The 21,148-nt window shown below is 32.1% G+C and overlaps 3 protein-coding genes across 8 annotated transcripts in view; 2 read left to right on the top strand and 1 right to left on the bottom strand.

Moving 5' to 3' along the window:
• Nucleotides 1-2,856: 2,856 nt before the first annotated feature.
• LOC118443480 (RNA-binding protein 25) lies at nucleotides 2,857-12,941 on the bottom strand. 5 transcript variants are annotated; one of them, XM_035870536.2, is made up of 12 exons: nucleotides 12,450-12,631; nucleotides 11,810-11,952; nucleotides 10,563-10,917; nucleotides 10,243-10,437; nucleotides 10,048-10,163; nucleotides 5,835-6,052; nucleotides 4,977-5,595; nucleotides 4,388-4,814; nucleotides 3,975-4,193; nucleotides 3,602-3,777; nucleotides 3,382-3,528; nucleotides 2,857-3,249 (listed from the first exon to the last, which is right to left on the bottom strand). In XM_035870536.2, the coding sequence occupies exons 2-12, from the start codon at nucleotides 11,915-11,917 to the stop codon at nucleotides 3,157-3,159; spliced, it is 2,673 nt and encodes an 890-aa protein (XP_035726429.1). In that variant the 5' UTR covers nucleotides 11,918-11,952; nucleotides 12,450-12,631; the 3' UTR covers nucleotides 2,857-3,156. The 5 variants fall into 5 exon arrangements, with proteins under 5 accessions (XP_035726429.1, XP_035726431.1, XP_035726434.1 ...); XM_035870538.2 differs by lacking the exon at nucleotides 12,450-12,631 and adding an exon at nucleotides 12,784-12,941 and having other exon boundaries at nucleotides 2,872-3,249; XM_035870541.2 differs by having other exon boundaries at nucleotides 2,872-3,249; nucleotides 10,563-10,887.
• A 371-nt stretch (nucleotides 12,942-13,312) lies between these two features.
• Nucleotides 13,313-17,106, top strand: LOC118443486 (serine/threonine-protein kinase VRK1). 2 transcript variants are annotated; one of them, XM_085662068.1, is made up of 10 exons: nucleotides 13,313-13,741; nucleotides 14,023-14,284; nucleotides 14,365-14,490; nucleotides 14,577-14,773; nucleotides 14,910-15,153; nucleotides 15,232-15,432; nucleotides 15,559-15,779; nucleotides 15,960-16,207; nucleotides 16,298-16,446; nucleotides 16,634-17,106. In XM_085662068.1, exons 2-10 carry the CDS (start codon nucleotides 14,122-14,124, stop codon nucleotides 16,708-16,710), a joined length of 1,626 nt encoding a protein of 541 aa, XP_085518194.1. In that variant the 5' UTR covers nucleotides 13,313-13,741; nucleotides 14,023-14,121; the 3' UTR covers nucleotides 16,711-17,106. The 2 variants fall into 2 exon arrangements, with proteins under 2 accessions (XP_085518194.1, XP_035726452.1); XM_035870559.2 differs by having other exon boundaries at nucleotides 14,117-14,284.
• Nucleotides 17,107-19,214: 2,108 nt separating this feature from the next.
• LOC146872468 (uncharacterized) overlaps nucleotides 19,215-21,148 on the top strand; it is a 3,800-nt gene continuing 1,866 nt past the window's right edge. Inside the window, exon 1 of the mRNA XM_085662069.1 lies at nucleotides 19,215-21,148. This exon is cut by the window's right edge and continues 1,866 nt beyond it. Within this exon, the coding sequence (XP_085518195.1) occupies nucleotides 19,427-19,972 (546 nt within the window). The 5' untranslated portion in view covers nucleotides 19,215-19,426 and the 3' untranslated portion in view covers nucleotides 19,973-21,148.

The following is a 21,148-nucleotide window of genomic DNA, read 5'->3' on the forward strand; positions in this document are numbered from 1 at the left end:
CTCATTCGCATTCAAAGATCAAACTCTCTCACGATCGCAAAGAAGAAGAAAAAGGAGGAAGGGAAAGGAGGAAGAGGAGGAGGAGGAGGAGGAGAAGGACGAGGGTCCTGTATAAGAGTCCTTCGTGGTAAATGTCGCGTGAAGTGCGATTTTCAGAATGCGTAGTAAGAGACCTCTCGAAGATTCGATGATTCTCGTTAGGCTCGTAGGGTAAATTGCGTGATGGTGGTACCGAACTCCATATACCATCCCATTCACTTCTCATTCTCTCTCTCTCTCTCTCTCTCTCTCTCTCTCTCTCTTCCACGACCTTTGCAAGCTCTTGTGCGAATATTTAGTTACCGTGGACCGTACTCGTTACCGTTTCATCTCCTTTTGCCATGTACGTGCGACGATTCCTTGAGTCCTTCTCATCCTCCTCTCAAAGTATATTCCTTTCTCGCTGATCGACATCTCGAGCACGTTTCACCTGTAAAATGCAAAACGCGAGACGTCTCCTCTCTCTCTCTCTCTCTCTCTCTTTGTGCGTCTTTCAGTTACCCTTCGATACCTAAGAGAGAGACGACGATCGTCTACATCGACTCGCTCGTTAACTCGAGCAGAAATAATATTACTTTATCTTCGGAAAGTTCGTATCCGCGAACCCTGGCGACTCCATCCAACTAGTATAAGAGTGTAGACGACGCCGGAAGAAAGTTACACGTTTCGAGGGGGGTTGACTTGTACCACTCACCCCCATTTCTTTCATTTTCCTCTCTCTCTCTCTCTCTCTCTCTTTCTCTCTCTTTCAATAGTCGACGCTGATGGCGTCGAAACGGTCGTTTCACTCGTCGGCCCGGACTTTCAAGATCCCTAGAAATTATCAGACGGTGTGCTCGACCGAGCAATGTACCTTGCTGTTCTACTACTGCTGCTACTGCTGCTGCTGCTGCTGCTATTGCTATTGCTATACTACAGCTACTCTGCCGCTACTGTTGCTGTTGCTACTACTACTACTACTACTACTAACTACTACTGCTGCTGTTGTTGCTGCTGCTGCTACTACTACTGTCGCTGTGTTGTTGTCTCTAGCAAAAAAATTCTTTTTCAGAAAGAACGAAAAGTGGGATAGAGATAGAGAAAAACAAAGAGAGAAAGAGAGTAGATGTCGACGACGTCGTGCTCGTGGTCGCTGTAGTCTATATATATCTCGAGCGTTAACGGCACTTCTCGTATTATTTGTTGTTAAGTGCATAAAAGCTTTTTTTCGAGGACTTAATACAAGCTCTCCGGTAATAGCAGGGCGTTATTGTGTTCGCTGGTAGAGCGAGAGAGAGAGAGAGAGAGAGAGAGAGAAAGAGAGAGAGGTACAGTCGCCTTACCCAAAGTGTCTCCTACTTTTTCGGTACTACAGGAAAAACGTCTCCCCAACCACCTTTTATGGGTTCTTTGTACCGGTGCGATTGCGTACCACCCCCAAGATCACTACCCTTTCTTTTTTTCTTTTCCTATTTCTCTTTCGAACTGTTCCCAAAGCTTTTCTATTATCGTCGTCTCCTCCCTCACGTATTATGCATCCTACGTTTCGCACCTCTGTTCGAAATGTTATTTACGACGATACGCTCCTCGTATATGCGCTCAGTTTGTTACGGAAGTCTCTTTCTCTCTCTCTCTCTCTCTTTCTCCCTTTCTTTCTTTCTTTTTCTCTCCTTCTCTCATTCTCCTTTTATTGCCCACTCGTTAACCCCCTTGGACGAATGCGTCTAACTTTCTTCGCTTAGGGGGTTGAACGTTGAAGAACGATGATAAATGTACGACCAAAAAAAAAAAGAAAAAATAAGAAATAATAAAAGAACGAAAAATGAGGGATACTATACCCTATCGAATGTTCATTTTCATTGCGATTAATAGAAAAAGAATATAGAAGAAAAAGAAAAAGAAAAAGATATATATATATATATACATATATATATCAAGAGATTTGTCGATAATGTAAAATTGATTTTATTCGAGCTTCCTTTCTTTTATTTACATTTGACGAACTTGTACGTGGATAAAAATTATTTTTGGACGACGACCAACCAACCTCCGATCATTAGTTTTTAATTTCTTATATTACGTATGTAGTAGTTGTGCGATATAAGTGAATGATTTTCTTGATCAATATCGCTTCTTCATAGATGGAAAATTTCATTCATGAATTATTATACATGTGTATTATTTACGCACGTAGTAGAGTAATAGACACATGGATTATAGTGTATCGACGAGGAAAAAAAATTTCTGTGTAAACATACGCGCATGTGTCACTGATTAAATTAGTACGTAAATATTATTATTAGTACTATTATTATTATTATTATTATTATTATTATTATTATTATTATTATTATTATTACACTCACGATTCACTTTCGTCGTTCATTCAGTTCAAACGAACTTTTACTCGATAGACATACACATTTAATTTGACATATACGATTAATTCCTTTTCATATATGTATTTACGTATTTTAAAAATTTATAAAAGATATATATATCTACAACGTATACATGTTATACGTAATGCCCATATGGCACGATCAAATTATATTAAATATATATATATGTATATATATATATATATATATATATATATATATATATATATATATGTATATTATAAGAGTCGATTCTTTGTCTATTTCTATAGATTAATTGCGTTATAATTATTAAATATTTATTTCTTTTTCCCTTTTAAATATTATTTTCAATGACTACGAAAACACAAAATATATATATATATATATATATATGTACATATATATATGTATGTATGTATGTATATATATCTATATATATATATATCTATATATTTTTTTTTTTAATTTTTCAACGACGAAAAATACTTACCTTTCCATTATTGATGATCGATTGACGAAGCAAACTTGAAGAGAACTCAAAATTTACAAATCGTAATTACAAGTTGTATTTAACATTATAACTGCTACACACGTAGATCTTGCCTATTTAATTAAGCAATACGTCATATTTTTCTTGTTCTAGCGTAGATTCCTACAAATGATACATTATTAACGTGCGTGGGATTCGCTGCCTCTACGGATTATATTGTAACCAAAGGTATTTGTATGTATAATATAAATTGTAAATCGATTAACGTTGTAGATATTACAACATTTATTTAACTAAACCCATCTTTTTCGCCTCCACTTCGTAAATTAATAACCTCCACATTTTAACTACAAACACTTCGGCTTCTTCGTCTAATACCTATAAAAGAAAGAAAAAGGAAAAGAAAAAAGGGGGCGAAGGTAAATCTTTTCAATGGCATTCATTTCTTTTTTTTTTCTATGAAAGGAATGCATTGAAAATCCATTTGTATGAAGAAAAATATAAACGTACCATTTGTACATCATCGAGTATACCTTGCGGAGAACTACCAGCCATAACTTTGCTGCATATAAAATCGACCAAAGTCGGTTCCGGTTCTCCAATGTATTCAATGATTTTTTTATTAATCCACGGTCTTATTCTTTTTTCCATTAATGTCTAAAAATATATTAATGATATAAGAAAATTTAACTGAATAAATATAACTAAATAGATTTCTTCCGATACTAACATTATCTATTACAGCCCAATCAAGCTGATATCCGAACAGTGCGTTCTTATCAGTAGGAATTTTATCAATGAGAGACTTTATATGTTTTCGTTTTTCTTCTTGGCTCTTTGTACTTTCTTCTTTACCAGGCTTCGGAGTCTCCTCGTTTGCCTTTTTCTTTTTCTCATCGCCATAATCTGCGTAGGTATGTATAAAAAGAAAGAAAGAAAGAAAGAAAAAAAGAAAAAAAAAAAAAAAAAAAAAAAAAAAGAAAGAAAAAAAAAGAAAGAAAGAAAAAAAAAGAAAAGAAAAAAAAAAGGGTAGATCATTTATTAATTATATTAATGAAATATATATTATTTACTTAATTATATCATTAACGTGTATTTACTACCTAGAGGAACTAATTTCCGTTTCTTCGCATTATTAGTACCATCATCGTCATCGTCATTATTAAAAACATCCTTCACATCGATGCGACCTTTTTTTCTAGTCTGATTAGCTTGCTGAGAATTCGTACTGACGGCTGTACCAGGACTTGCAGGAGTTTTATTACCAACTGCATGTTCTCCCCGTGTCCCACCACTTCCCATTGCAAAAGGAACAAAATTACCTAAACAATAGGATACATTGGATAGATAATGAAGAATTAACAAAGGCGTATGTTCCTTAATATATAATAAATATACTTATGGAGTCGCATTCAGGTAAACCCTCCCCAGAAAAAAAAAAAAAAAAAAAAAAAAAAAAAGAATGGACTATTAATATTTAAAAAAATAAGCAAGATCTCACAAATTATAAACCTACTGCCGCTTGTTTTTTCCGGTTCACTGACAAGAGACATACGCGAATCCTCGTCCAACGAGGGCGGAATCGATTGGGCCGGTGTACCAACCGATTGATGCATCGGCGAGGATCTAATATCCTTTTGATTCTCATGATCGGTCTCGACGACAACTTCCTCATTATCTTCGGCGCCATCACGATGATGATTTTGATGATGACGATGATGCCTACGATGGTGATGATGATGACGTGGTGGTGTTCTCGATGGTACCTCCGGTTGAGATGCATCATCGAATTGAACACCATCGTCGCTATCACTTTCAATTGGCTCGGTTTCAATAGGTGGCATTACCACTTCCTTCTCTTTCTTCACAACCTTTTCATCCTCCTCATCGATAATAGTAATCACTGGTTTAGGCTTATATTGTTCTTCTCTTTCTGCTTTTAGCTAAAGGAGATAAGGAGTGAAAGAAAAAAAAAAGGAAAAAAAAAAAAAAAAAAAAAAAAGAAAAAAAAAAAAAGATAAAGTTAAACCCTCAATGACGTCCTCTTATATTACTTATATAGATGTATTTTATCATATGATGATCGAATGAAATTCAAAATTTACCCTTTCGAATTCAGCAGCAGGATCAGGATGCGAGGCATCGGCATAAAGTTTGTCACGTAATCTTTGCAGCTCCTGTCTTTCGGCACAACGATCTCTCGAATCAGCTTCGGCCTCTAAAGCACGTTCCTCCAAACGTCGAGACAATTCCTTACCCTTGTAATATTTAGCGTCATCGCGATCATCATCATAATCCTCCAAAAATTCCTTTAATCTTTTTGCCTCCCGTTCTCTCGCCTCTCGTTTCGCCCTACGTTTTTCGGTTTCCTTTTCGTATTCCTTTTGTTTACGACGTTCCCGAGTTTCCCATGCTCGTAAACGTTCCTGATAAGCCGCCTCCTTTTCCCTAGCTCTCCTCTCATTTTTCTTCCTCTCCTTGGCCTCCTCCTCTTCCTCCCTTTCTCTCATTATTTCTCTCTCAGTTTTTCGTGCCTCCTCTCTTTCCCTTTCTCTCTCCCTCTCCCTGTCTCTCTCCCTCTCCCTATCCCTTTCCCTTTCTCTCTCTCGTTCTCTCTCACGGTCACGATCCCTCTCTCGATCCCTCTCGCGATCTCTCTCGCGATCTCTGTCCCTATCACGATCCCTCTCGCTCCTTTGCCGATCTCTCTCGCGTTCTTTTGATCTTCAAGAATATAAATATAAATATAAATTTCAATCAATAAAAGGATATGCATATGTATCGTTCGTTCGTTCTTTCTTTCGTTCATAAATGCATACATAAATACATACAAATGTATGTATATATGTATATATATATATATATGTGTGTGTGTATGTGTGTAAATATGTATATGTAAAAATATACAAAGAGACAGATAGATATTTAAAAAGATTTACATGTATTATCGATCTCCTTCTTACCTGGATTTAGAACGACGCTTATCTCTTCTACTGCTACCTGTACTACTACTTCGTCCTTTGTGAGACGTAGGGCTACTACCAGGCTCGCCTTCCTGATCATCTTTGCTAGCTCCATCCTCCTCTCGCCTATCTCTCCGTTCCTTTTCACGTTTCTCTCGTTCCTCCTTTTCGACAGCTTCTTTTTTACGTTTTACTTGGGCCTTCTCCTCTTCCTGCTTCTATAAAACACAAGAACGCGAGAAAGATGAGATCGGATAGTCGAAACAAGCTTATCGGGCTTGATGTATAATTGTAGTTTAATTGAAAAAGAAAAAAGAAAAAAAAGAAAAAAAAAAAAGAAAGAAAGAAAGAAAGAAAGTAAAGAAGAGAGAAAAAAAAAAAAGAAGAAGAAAAAAAAACTAGCAATCGTATATTGACATATAAAGAAAAGAAATGTGTGGGTAAGATGAGTCGTTCTATTGCCGCAATCAGGTGTAGAGTATAAAAAACATGTAAATGAAGCTTTTAATAACTAATAAGAAATTCTTTATTTATAAATCTTCGTGGATGTATCGTCAATTAATATATATATATATGTATATATATATAATAAAAAAAAAATGAATAATAAAATACGTTTGAAAAATAGCATATTTATCGGTATTATCTCACTGTCCAGCAAAACGATGCTATATATATATAGATGCATATATATACATATATATATATATATGTATATATATACACATATATATAGATGCATCTGCTTGGATATTAGAAATTTAGAAAGTGAATATTAAATGTAATTGTCTTTTTTTTTTTTTTATGTTTTTTTTTTTTTTGTTTTTGTTTTCCAATAACAAACGATTACTAGTTGTGGACAATGATTCATTGTTGAACATTATTTTATAAAACTGTTCGTGTCAATGATGTATACTCACTCCACTGGAGCATGCTCGTTCAGCAGCATCTTACACGTAATCTCGTTTACATATCAATTACCTAAGTGCAGGTACAAATTTTGGAACAAGCATGTAATTTTTCTTATATTCTACTTAACCCTAAATACCTTAAAAACTAACAGACGCATCGTAGAGAGGCCACCCAATGTACTTACAACATTGCAAATGTGCCTGTAAACAGATTCTCTAATACTAATATATGTATAGGAATAAAATATAGTTGAAAGGGGTGAATAATAAGAATTCTTGTCCAAATTCAATAATTATTAGAAAATATTATACCAATCAGAAGCGAAGTCATCATGGAGAAGGGTATCCATCAAAACATCATTTGCATTTGCCAAGAAATATGTAGTCACACGTCTGTCAACATTGTTTTCCTCTGGTTATGGTTATACGCGGCAGCTGATGCAGCAAACTGTTGGATATCAAATGCACAATAGTTTGCTCACCCTTATCTTTCCGTGTTACCCACAAATCGACTTAGAAATAGATTAGTATGCTTCACCCTTATTTGATACACTAGTACTGATAACACTAATAGATTACTGTTTGGAGAGTGATCATCATTAATTATTATTATTATTACAAAACAAAAATTATTATAAATAATAGAAGTCATATAATTTAGTATCTAACTGTTTAATACATAATTATATTCTTCATTGTGTTTGTATAAAATAAAAATAATGAACAGAGCAAAAAGTGTTGTATCAAAATCGAGATAGAGAGAGAGAGAGAGAGAGAAAGGGGGAAAAAAAAAGAGAGAAAAAAAATAGAAAAGAAAAGAGAAAAAAAATGAAAAGAAAAAAGGAAAGAAAGAAGTTAGAATTGATTCTAAAATAAACTTATAGAAATTCAAAAACAATTATATAAATTAAAAATTGTTATAATCTCCACACAGTAATCTACAGTTATAAGCTATTAATTATAATGGAACTGAGTGCATAAAAATAGATGCACATGTGAGGAGAAAATAGATTCTTGAAATACGGAATATATCAATGACCAAAGGGATTCAGACGGGCAGTTGACTAGCAAAACTACAAGAACCGAATGGCTGTGTTTGCTCATGGTTGTGGAGTTTACTCACGGTGTGAAGTTGACTTGGTCAGTCAGTGTGGTGGTACCGGAGAATGGAGGAGCGCGCACCTAGGTACTACGTACATGTCTGATCGAGACGCTGACAGAAGCTGTTTACACAAAATAAAGACAACAACTGAACAGTCGCCATTGTGATGATAAAATCATTTCATTGTGTAAAACGTTCGCAAACTCTCGGTCCTATTAATGTTCTATCTAAAGAGACATTAAGTTGTCAGCGTCTAACTGTTTTACTTTTTTTTTTTCTCTTTTTTTTTTTTTTTTCTTTTTTTTTTTTCCACATTAACAGTAACTATTACTTGTCCAATGTATGTGATATCCCTATACTCTCTGCCATTAATAGAATTGGGATGAACTACATGTTAATATAGACGCACAAGATAATTTCCAATATTAACAATTCCCTTTCACTTGATCGTATTCTAATACAAGAAAAAATCTCAAAATATTGATCTACTGCCATGTATATCAGTTTTCCTTGAATGATCTCATCTCCACTCCTCAACTTTGATATCATCTAGAATGTATGTATGTTCATATTAAATGGATAGAGAGACAATAATATTATGGAGTAAGAAATAATTACAAATTTACTATACTAATGATATTGAATATCTAATAATTCCCTAAGATAACTAACTCCCTATTAGACATGCCCGTAATCGTATGAACAATATTATTAGTATCACAGCCTGATGTATCTATATATAAATAGAAAGAAGTTAGATAAAATGATATTTTTGTCAAATGAGAAGTGCAGGTTTCCATACATTCTAAATGTAATGACTACAAAATAGTAGAAAACTATTTATGAGGAATCAATATGATTTTTTCTTGATGGAAACAAAACACATATCAATTATGTGATGTCAGCGTGTCGAGGAGATTTAAAATTCTCCTGCCTGAATTTTACTCATTTTTCTTGTTTTCATGTTTTGTTGGTTGGATATACTCTGACTTACCGACGAGGCTGCAGCTGCCTGCGAAAATACGAGGGTTGTGCTGTGATTGACTCCCTTCAGAGCCAATGAGTGAGTGAAAGGGTGGTCCCCACACACAGCATTCCTAGGCGTGTGCGTTTGCTGTGTGCGACGCACGCTGCCTGTTATTATAATTATAGCAACGAGTCACGGCTCCAATTATTTAGAGCTAAGATAGCACACACGCGCTTTTTACCACAAAGTACTTAAAAACTATATTTTATTTCTAAATACTTATTGTCCATCTTGTATATCCAAATGCATTATATATATATAAATATATAAAATATATAATATATATATAATATATATATATATACATATATAAATTTATGCATATGCTGTGAGCTTTAATTTCATCATCAACTGGTATGAAATATAAACGTAATCGGGCATACAGAATCTCTTTATACAGAGTATTAGGATTGTAAGTTTGTTCAATTTATCGTAAAGAAAATATTTAAATGGATTCTCATTGCATTAAATAAAATGTAATTACTAAATTACTCCAATTTCTTTAAATTACTCAATTATAAGCATGTATGTTGCTCTCATATACATGTGAGCAAATTACATTAAATTAAATTAATCAAACAAACTCATGGAACAATTAAAAAATTTACATTTAGACTAGATTTATATTTTATATGTATGGAAAGAAATGATGTTTGATACAGTTATCCTTCTTTTTAAAAATTCATACAAGATTCAAACAAGATATAGCAACTAATCATTCAAGGAATTCTCAATATTTTTACTGATTATTTTCAAAAATAAATGGATAAAATTTTATATAATTAACTCCATAATTTAAACCAAAAAAAAAAAATAAAGTCGATTCAAATAAAAAAATCAGAAATGTTGTAATTTAATACTAGAAACACATATATCCTTATCAGTTAAAAGGAAAGAAAAAAAAGAGAGAGAGAAAGAGAGAAAGAAGAAAAAAAGATAAAAAAAGAAAAAAGAAAAAACATTTGTAATATTAAATTTTTTTAAGCTTCACAGATGAGAATTATGCATAAATAATAATAAATTGTGTGCTTTAAAATTCTTTCAGTTATTCTGTACCCCAATCAACATGCCGTATTTCATAGCGCCTTCATATTTGATATATTCAAAAACAGGAGCAAAGAAATAGGAATTAAATCAAGAGAAATGTCATATTACATATATCAAAATAATTACCTTCATTACTTCCCGGAATTTGCCAATTTCTCGAGTTATCAAGTCTCTTTTACTCTCTTCAATTTCTGCATCATCCAAATTTAAAGACTTGGCGACCATTTTGGTTTGATGTTCTTCTATTAATGATAAAGCAAACATTTATAATAGATATTCTACCGTATTTAATTAAAATTAATAAATTATTAATTAATATACCTGGCGCAACTTGGGCCATTTCTAAATCTGCTGCATGTTCAGTAATAATTTGATTAATACGTGCTAATGCATCTGCATCTACCACTCTCATTCCTTCGTCCATGTAATCTTCGCCTTCCTCTCCCTCTGTACCTTCAGTTGACGTTTCATCTTGTAAAGGTGACTGACCTCCTCTAAGTTTCTTCCGTCTCTCTGCTAAAAATCAATATAATCATAATGTAAAAACATTAAAATTTAAATAATTAATTGTTTATATATTCAATTATTTATTAATAATACAATATACGTACATCAATAATAAACACATTGTTTTAAAATACCTTTAAATTGATCCAGTACAACTTTAGCTTTAGCATCCACTTTAACAACAAGTTTCTTTGTCCCTATTTCCATATCATGTAACAATCTTACTGCTCTTAATCCTGCATCTGGACCGGCATATTCACAAAATCCAAAAGCTTGTACCCTTTTCCATGAAAGAACATGGCCACATGCTCCCAAAATATGTCGTATCATTACATCGGGTGCTCTGTCCATTATATTGCCAATAAAGACTGTTACTGGTGGTCCAGATTCTCTCTCACGACGGCGATTGTTATCGTGCCGATTTTGATTGCGTGCATAACGTACGGCTGGTGCTGAGGTCTGCATCGCAGATACGGGTGTTGGAATCATCTATGTTTTATAAATGGTAGCTTTCTTAATAATGCACATTTCTACTCATGCACTGCATAATGTCCCCTCCCATTAATTGTGCATTAGTTTGCGTTCTATCTCTTGCTGTACACTTGAACATCAGGTACTAAAAATTGTTCCTACATTGTTTTGCTCGTGCAAATGAAAATTAATTTAAGAGACATTCACATGCTAAATATTTCATTTGAACAATATTTTTATAATACTTTTAGTATATATATATATATATTTTATTATTAGATAGTTCTCAATAGATACTCCATAAAAAGAGAAAGTGAAAGAGACAGAGAGAGAGAGTTTTATTTTTGATAAATATATTATTATTGCAACATATAGAAAGTTTCATAAGCAAACTCATTAGTGATTATGGATTAACCTAAGCTCTACCTAACTAAGATAAAATAAAGATGACATCTAATTGAAATATATGCATGCTAAGGTAAATATATCTCTGTTATTTGTATTATAACCCAAAATTATATGTTCACTATAGGAAATGCATCATTTTTCATATACATAAGAAATTTATAATATTAATTATCTATCTATCTCTATTGTCATTATTACTCATATAAATAGTTTGATTAGACAGAAAATAAGTATAGGAAAAATTAATCAATCCTATTATATTAATAAAATGATGATATTGTAAGCAATAAGATATTTATTTGTTACAAAAGATATAGCATAAATATCAAAGAGAATATATAACAGAATGATACAGAAAGCAATGAAATTCTACGTTATAGTAATAACAACATCAAAAAGTAAAGTTTCAAGAGAATATGGCATGAAAATATGTAACTAACACTGATAAAAACAATCATGCATAAATACAATAAATGAAAATTAATTAAATGTATATACTTACATGAGCCATAGACATTACACCCCCAATAATTGGTGGTGGAGCACCAACCATATATGGCATGGGAGGCATGCCTGGTATCCCCATGGGTGGTTGTCCAGGATAAGACATAGTGTACTTTAACTTAAATTATGGCAGTGCTTTTGCTGCAAAAGAATTAATATGGAATATTAAACGTAACAAATTGTAAATACAGAGTATGCATACACGATGTGCTTGGAGAGGGAAAAAAAATCTATAATCATCATACAATATACATATTTATAGTAATAACAAAAAAATTGATTATACGATAGTTTTGCATTTGCAAATATTAATAAATACCTGAAAAGATTAAAAAAATTTGTTCAACACATTTTTAATATGTAAAAACTTTTGTGTCCTCTTATAATCATATATCAATGTACATAATGTGTTAGTAACAATGGAAAATGAACGAGGAAATGGAAAAATTTAATGATAAATCGATTAAAACATTCTCATTAAAGACGAGAACAAACGAAAATTTGACAAAGTTATATTTTCACTACCGATCGCGTTTTGATGCCAGATCAAAGAAGAATAATGGATGCCTTCAGATCCTAACCATTAAAGTGGCGAAGCGCGGAAACACACAGAGACATTAATTTTTCTTCGTACTTACACAAGAAACTTTTTAACATAAAAATAATGTCTATCATTGTTTTGCACAAGTTCGCGTCATATTAGTAAATATATCGATAAAACAAAAGGAAAAATATTATTGCGCAAATTAAATTTCAACGGTCACACAGAACAATCACGTCGTACACTTCCTCCATTAAAGCTTCATATTCTACCATTGTGAAAGTTGCTTCAGAATCAGAATAGCTAACATAACTGTAGGGAATTTTCTCATATATTAACGGATATTAATATAAAAAAAAAAAAAAAAAAAAAACATTTTCTTCTCTCAAAACATAATAATTAATAATAATATTTAACGAAGCTTCACTTACGCGCTTGAAATTTTCTAATTTTCATCCAACTTCATTCATCGTAAATATTTCAATTTTTCACAAACGATTACCGTTGCATAAAACTTAATTAACACGATTTAATTATAACTTAACACATTCCAAATAGAAAAATCTTAATGAATTATTAATTAGATTTCGTAAAAAAATTACGAGCTCGTTATTAAAAAATATTATAGATTCGATTGATTTTGATTGGTTGATTCTGATTGGTTGATTCTGATTGGTTACTGTCTTCATATAATGTCATCATGTGATCATAAAAATTTCAATTTTATTCTCGTCATATAATCATTATTTGAACTATTAATAATATTATTTTATATCATATCGTTAAGACATTAGAGAAAAAAAAAGTAAATATTTGTTAATGATAGTATTCTTTAATGTGATACAACGTAAATTAATTTTCCCAAGATGGCGCTGTTAGTATTCTAACAATCATATTCCTGCATTCCTCTCTATTTAATACTTTCTACTTTGGTTCATGAAATGGCAGTGCAATGCATTATAAAGTTGAATGGCGTACTTTTCACGCAAAACCGTTACAGTTGAAAGAAAACAAAGTGTATAATTATTCATTGTTCAGTAATAATTATTTTAACTGGAAAATATCTCTTATAATTTTTATAAATGATATTTAACTTAATATCATTGGCAAGATAAAAGAGAAATTATTTATTTGTCATTTATTATCAAACAATCAGAGTGAATATCTCACTCTAACTTTCCATTTCAATATTACGTTCATTTATATTTAACTATTAACACATTAAATATTATAATATTGATTATTATAATAATTTTTGTGCTGCATATGATATTAGGATATAATTTGCCCTTGTATGTCAATTTTTTTATTAAATAGATAAACGTAATTCACAGTGACATTAGTTTATGTTCTCAATACAAAATATATAATTGAAAAAAAGTAAACAATGTAAGTGTAATCGAATTTATAATATGAATTTGATTGTATTAATTAATAATATATAGATATATTTTCTATCAATAATTTATTGATATAATGATTATAGAGCTTCAATATTAAACAAATGTTTAATTGTTTATATTTACACTACTTTATATTTTTGTATTTCATAAATATATAAGTAATATGTATACATGTATATATATATATATATATATATATATATATATATATATATATATATATATATATATTTCTTTAATGTGATGTTAGTCTTTTTGTAATTACAGTAGCATCTACATACAACTGTATTTTTAAATATTAAGCTTTATATAAAGCATTAATTTAATAATAAAATATTATGTTCTGTCTGCGATCAACCAGTAAGAATGGCACCAGGACGAGAAGAAGTTCCTGTTAAAAGAATAGCAGCACCAGGTTGTAAGTTGCCAGCAAAATTACCAGCAAATGAGATTCTTACAGATATTACTCAGAATAAATGGAGACTTGGCAATAGCATTGGATATGGTGGATTTGGTGATATATATTTAGGTAAGAGATTTATAAAAAGTGTCAAATTAAAAATAAATTCAAGATCTTAACTAATTAATAAAATAAACATATATCTATAGCTTCCAAAGATATCACATCTCCAGTAGGTGATGATGCACAATATGTTATTAAAATTGAACCACATAATAATGGACCTTTGTTCGTTGAGATGAACTTTTACATTCGAGTATCTAGAAAACATATGAGTAAGTGACTGATATAGATACATTATGCATATGAAATTATCCTCAAATGAAAACTCTAATATTTTACTTGGAAATATTTATTATAGTTGAAAGTTGGTGTAAAACACAAAGAAAAAGAAGAATAGGTGTTCCAACTTATGAGGGATCTGGGTCTCATATTTATCAAGGACAACGTTACAGATTTTTAGTTATACCAAGATACGGTATAGATATTGGTAAACTGTTTATATCAAATAACAGAAAATTACCAACTAGGCTTGTTAATAATTTAGCTGTACAAATGGTGAGATAATACATTTATATTTTATACTTATTATTAACATGACAAAAAAAAAGAAGCTAAATCTCTTTTCTCTCTCTCTCTCTCTCTTTCTCTCTCTCTCATTTTCTCTCTTGTTTTATTTAATTTAATTTTACAGCTAGATGCATTAGAGTACATTCACAGTCACGGTTATGCTCATGCAGATATTAAAGGCCCAAATATTTTATTAGCCCCTTACGAAGAAAGTGTAGTAAGAGAAAGATCTCAAGCTTACTTGGTAGATTATGGATTGGCTTATCGCTTTAGAACAACAGCAGGTAATCATAAACCATTTGTTCATGATGAAAGAAGAGCACACGAGGGAACCTTGGAATTTACATCTCGTGATGCACATCATGGAAGTAAGCATATATCTATCCATCAATTATATTTTATAATTTATAACGTGGAATTAATTTTATATATATTTTTTTTTTCAGCACACTCGAGAAGAGGAGATCTTGAAACATTAGGGTATAACTTATTACAATGGATGTGTGGTAAATTACCATGGGAAAAAGATAGTAACGATTTATCCGAAGCAATAGATCCGGAAGAAGTTCATGCTGAAAAGGAAGCTTTATTATCAAATTTACCCTTACTTATGGAAAAATGTTTTCCAAACAGAAAGAATTATCCATGTAAATAATCTTTACTTTATTCCATTGATAATATAATAATTGATACATCTCCTTACAAATATTTTGTTATGTAAATATATGTATGTATATGTTTTTTTTTTTTTTTTTTTTTTTTTTTTTACATAGCTGCTCTCGTGGAATATATGAAATATATCACAGAATTAGACTTTGAAAGCAAACCAAATTATTCTTATCTAAGAAGTCTATTTCAACCTGGCACCAATCAAGAAAGTAAAGTTCCTACATGCCTCTTCAACATCCATGAGTCCAATGAGAACACTTGTGCCACGTCAATTAGGCGACCTTATTTACGAGAACGAAAGCCATGCAGACCCGTAAATGGCGAGGTAATTTAAGAGTTATAAATTATTTTATAAAGCATCATACTATTAAATTTACTAATATTTATATTTCTTGTTAGCCGTTTTTCCAACTATTGCTGTTTTTTCAACTTATATAGGTATTAGACAAAGTAAAGTATATAATATAATATATATTAATCGCACGATATTATAAATATATTTCAGATTCGAATAACAAGAAATACACAATTGAAAAGTCAACCAAAAAAATTCTGTTGGGAGGAAGTATTGGCATTTCATCCAGACAGACTAGCAAAAATTAGTGTACAAACGCCGCCAACTCCATTGACACCACCACCATCCCCGCCACCATCGCCAATTCCATCACTACCAACTTATGCGATGTTAGATGTTATTCGTAGGATGAAAGAGAGACAATCAGGAGCATATAAACATAGATCACGATTAGTAGAGTAAGTATCTATGCATTTTTATTGATATACGATTTAATTTAGATATTAATTTGTAATGGTATTAAACGCATACGCATTTTCTCGAAATAGCATTGACTTTAAAGCAAAATGGATGACTCCGGCGATGGAAGAAGTTGTACGTTTAAAAAAGAGATCATCGGAAACTTTGGTTTCTTCCATTAATAACAATACCTCTGGTACGGCACGTGTAACGCGTTCTCGAGTGGCAAAATTAAAACGTAAGAATTAATAGATTTCTTTTTTTTTCTCTCTTTTGTATACGTATATCTTTATCGGTCAAGTAACGTAACATGTGTTACTTAAAGCAAATAAATATATATATATATACGTATATAAATATATAATTATATCGATAAGTCATTTTATTAATATGAAAAAAAAAAAATTTCTTCATCTCTCTTGTAGGTCTGGGAAAACACGACAAGTTCGATCAAGTACTGAAAAGCTCCAGTAATAACAGAGGCGCACAAAGAAAAAAATAAAACATTATGCTATTAAGCTAAAAATTTTGTCGATCAATCTCAAATGTCTGTTGTTATCGAACAATATATTTGCCTCTCCGATTATTTTATTATCAGACATATACTTAATAAGTATTATATAATTTTTTTTTAGCTTATACTTAGATTTATATAATAATTAATGTTCGACGTTCCTCACGCGAAAGGATAAAAATTTGATCTATTATTATTAACATCATTACTGTTATAGTTCACTGTACAATGTTATTAAAAAAAAAAAAAGAAAAAAAAAGAAAAAAAAAAAGAAAAAAAAAACGACAAAAAAAAAACAAACAAAACAAAAAACAAGAAAAAACAACAAAAATGTGTACCGTCGAGACAGTTCCGCGTTAATCGACGAATAAAAAAAAAACTACACTTCTCTGTGTATCGTGATTTTTGATTTAACGAAATTGTATAAGGAACGAAATTATCGTATCGTCACGTAAAAGACTGTTAAAAATATCGTTCTTATTTTTTTTTTTTTTTTTTTTTTTTCTTTTTTTTTATTAATTTTTTTTTTTGTAATTTTAAAAGATTTTTCTTTTTTCTTTTTCTTTTTTGTTGCTTAACAAAATTATAATGAATGTAAAATCTTTTTAAGTGCTTACATAGCGAATAAATGATTATATGTATATGTATATGTATATGTATATATATATATATATACACGCATAGAGTATAAGTAGAGATAAAAATGATTTTGGAGAATATGTATAACTTCATTATAATATCTCTCTAAGCAAAGAAGGAATCAAAGAAAACTTCTGTTAATTTAGCGATTAATAATTGCATCGAGACAAACGTAGAACTGAAAAAAAAAAAAAGAAATATAATTCTCGTAGTAGCGTACGATCCTGTAAAAATAATAATAATAATAATAATAATAAAAAGAAAAACAAAAAGTATATATATATATATATATATATATATATATATATATATATATATATATACACATAATAAGAAAGAACAAGGATCTAAAGAAAAAAAAAGAGACAAATATTCCTCCGAATAAAATGCTTGTTAATCTCTGATAAAAATTGTGTAGCGCTGGCATAATTATTGTCTTTTAAATAAACATACACGTTCATGATAATCGATTCCTTCGAAAGAAACAAGATCATTCATTTTTAGTTTATGTATTTGTTTATCGTATTAGTGAAAACTCGTATTGTTTTGTAATGTAGAAATGTCCTATATATATATATATACATATACATATGTAAATGTATATGTATTTATCGTGTGAATTTCTCCCCTCTGGGAAAACTCAACCGGACATTGGTTATCTCTTTTGAAAACGATAAACAATGAAGCATCGAATAAACAAGTCATATTTTATTATTCTTTTATCAAAGTTATACAAGGTCAAAGAAAAATATTTATGATCAGAGAGAAAAAAAAAACAAATAGAGAAAATTGACAAAGCCATCCAAAGTGCAATACTAACTCATAGAATCGTTCAAAATTTTTTAACTATATTAATTCATACGTTATTGGAGTCGTTTTGGTTAGACGAAAAAAAAAAAAAAAGAAAAAAGGGAAAAACGTTTTATCGAGTTCATTGTACTCATTTCTAGCAATTCGTTAAATCTTACACTACTGTGACATAGCGTTCTCTCGTGCCTTTTTCCATCGTTTGTCACCGCTAGAAGCTTTCCTAGAATCACGAATTTGGCCGACGGCCGAGTTTCGTCTCCCTCTAATTTCCTTTTTGCCACGTACTACTCGAATTTAGCGAGCCATCAGGCGAGGTTTAGGGTGAATCACAGAGCACGCACCATGTCCTTCTTGCCAAATAGTCGGCCACGGTAGATTCATCGGTATTTATTGACCGTCAGCTGTGTCCTCTTCAAAAGTTTCTTCCACTGCTGCATTATTATATTTTTCCATCTCGTTCTTCTTTTTAATTCACTTGTAAAAACATTTCTCTTTTTTTCTTCTTTTTTATTCATTTTGTATATTTTTTTCTTTTCCTTTTTTCTTTTCTCCCTTTTCTTTTTTCCTTTTTTTTTTTGTTTTCAAGTCAACGAAAAAATTTTCTTTCATTTCTTTAACAAACTTCGTGTCCTCTACGAATTTCCTTTGTTTTTTCCAAATCGAATCATTAAACGAAAATAAAAAAGAAATGAAATTATTTTGTTAAAAAAAAAAAAAAAAAAAAAAAGGGGAGAAAGAAAACAGATAGAGGAACAACAAAACAAAGTTGTTATTTCCTTTATTTCGAAACGATTAGATGGAAGAATTATGATAAATAAACGAAAATTAGACGAAGAAAACAAAAGGGGGCGTTAGAAAAAAAGAAAAAAAAAGAAAAAGAAAATGAAAACATGCTTGTTATTTAAGCACGTTCGAAATGAAACGCGTCAATGCACTGCGCGCGAATCTTTCGTCTAAACATCGTCAGAGCGCGACACGGCAATGTCCCACGAGATGCGCATGCGCAACGTAGTTCGATGCACCGTATAAATATCGGTGCCGAAAGTTTTCGCGGGTAGTTGCTTGCGCGCATTAACAGAAGGTGGTTTGTTCGCCGACATAAAGGAAAAAAATAAGCGCAAATTAACAAATTGCATATCTATACGCAATTTCTTTTTTTTTTAAATATATATATATATATATATATATAAAAATATATATTCGCACACACGCATAATCATCTATTTATATATAATATAAATATATCGTAGTACGTATGGTACTAGCCGATAGTTTTTCGCTCGAGGCGATCGAAGAGGAAGAGGAAAATTTCGTAGAGGACAACGATAGGAAGAAATTAGTGAAAAAAGAAGAAAATTTAGGAATCAAGATGCCGGCCGACGTAGCTATGCACACCAACTTCCTTCAGTTCAACCAATCGAGCTTGAAGGAATCGAACGTTGATTCCTGTTGGAATACGGAGAACATGAGCGGTTATATGACCTTGGTTGGTCCGAACGGTCATCGGCAGGGCGTGCAGGTGAAGGTCTATCGTACGAGCGTCGAACATTTTGCCGTAATTTATCCGCAAAAAAAGGTCTGTCGACCATTGGGTGTACTTAATTTGAGAAATACAACGATCGAGAGATACGGCGAGGAAGGTTTTCTCGTACGCCAAAAGGGTTTTGACTCACCCATAGCGTTGACCTTTCTAATGGAGAACAAAAAAGAATTGGATTATTGGATAATGGCGTTTACAGCGAGAACGAGTCCTTTGGTACATCAAAGTAGCCTGCCCATAGTCGAGGAAGAAGAAATCTAATTGACGAGAGAAAAAGATCCGATCCTAAACGATTTAACGTATAAACGATCGTGTCATCTCCTGATCGAGTCGTAGACTCGAATTAAGTAAAAGAGGGATGGCCTCCGCTTCTCTCCTTAGAGGACGCATGGCCGAAAGACAGCCGCCGATCGACCACCGTCTCTCTCTCTCTTTCTCTCTCTCTCTCTCTCTCTCTTTCTCTTTTTCTGTGTGTGCGTATGTGTGAGCGTGTACGTATGTGATGCGTATTCGCACGCATAACTATCTACTTGCTATCCTGGCTTAAACGAGAATGAGATAAGGGAGGACCATGATATATGAAAAAAGGAGCAGAGAGAAGGAAAGAGGAGAATGGAGAAGAGGAGAAGAGAAGAGAAGAGAAGAGGAGAGGAGAGGAGAGGAGAGGAGAGGAGAGGAGAAGAAAGGTGTTTGCCACTCCCCGAGAATTCATTCAAGCTCTTCCGGGTTCCAGGAATCGTTGAAAAACAAGGGAAAAGAGAACCATCGTGTACTCTTCCCTTGAGTAATATTCAAGGACGTTCCGAAGAAAGAAACAAGAGAAAAAATGTGAAGAGAAGGGAAAGAGAAAGGGAGAGAGAGAGAGAGAGAGAGAGATCGCGTTGAGAGATCGAAGGATAAACCATAAGTAGGATCGATCATTTCGTCCTTTTATCTCTCTCTTTTTCCCTCTCTCTCTCCCTCTCTCTTTCTCTTTCTCTCTCTCTCTCTCTCCCTCTCTGACTAGAGAGATACGAACAGAAACGCGTGCGCGCAGTTTTCACCTCTCTCGAGGGAACGCCGAGGCCATGTTGGCACTCTTTCCTACGGACCGACCAGCAGCATCATCGATCCCAACCTGCTGCAGCCAATCGCAGCTTACCTACCATTCAAAGAAGAAAAACAAGTGAAATGGATGGAAGGAAGAAAGAAAGAAAGAAAGAAAGAAAGAAACGAAGATGGCAAGATTTTCTTTGCTAATTTTTCCAACTCTTACATTTTATAAGTTCTCTTTCTATCTCTCTCTATCTATATATCTATCTAGCTATCTATATGTCTGTCTATATTTTTCTCTCTCATTCTCTCATCTTTTCTCAATAAAAAGAACAAACAACCGTTAAGTTCGACCTGGCAACCGCATGGTGAAGCCGTTCTCCATTCTGTCTTGTGAAAGGAGAG

Source organism: Vespa mandarinia, chromosome 17 (genome assembly GCF_050613455.1).
Source record: "Vespa mandarinia isolate Hongniang chromosome 17, ASM5061345v1, whole genome shotgun sequence".
Taxonomy (NCBI): Eukaryota; Metazoa; Arthropoda; class Insecta; order Hymenoptera; family Vespidae; genus Vespa; species Vespa mandarinia.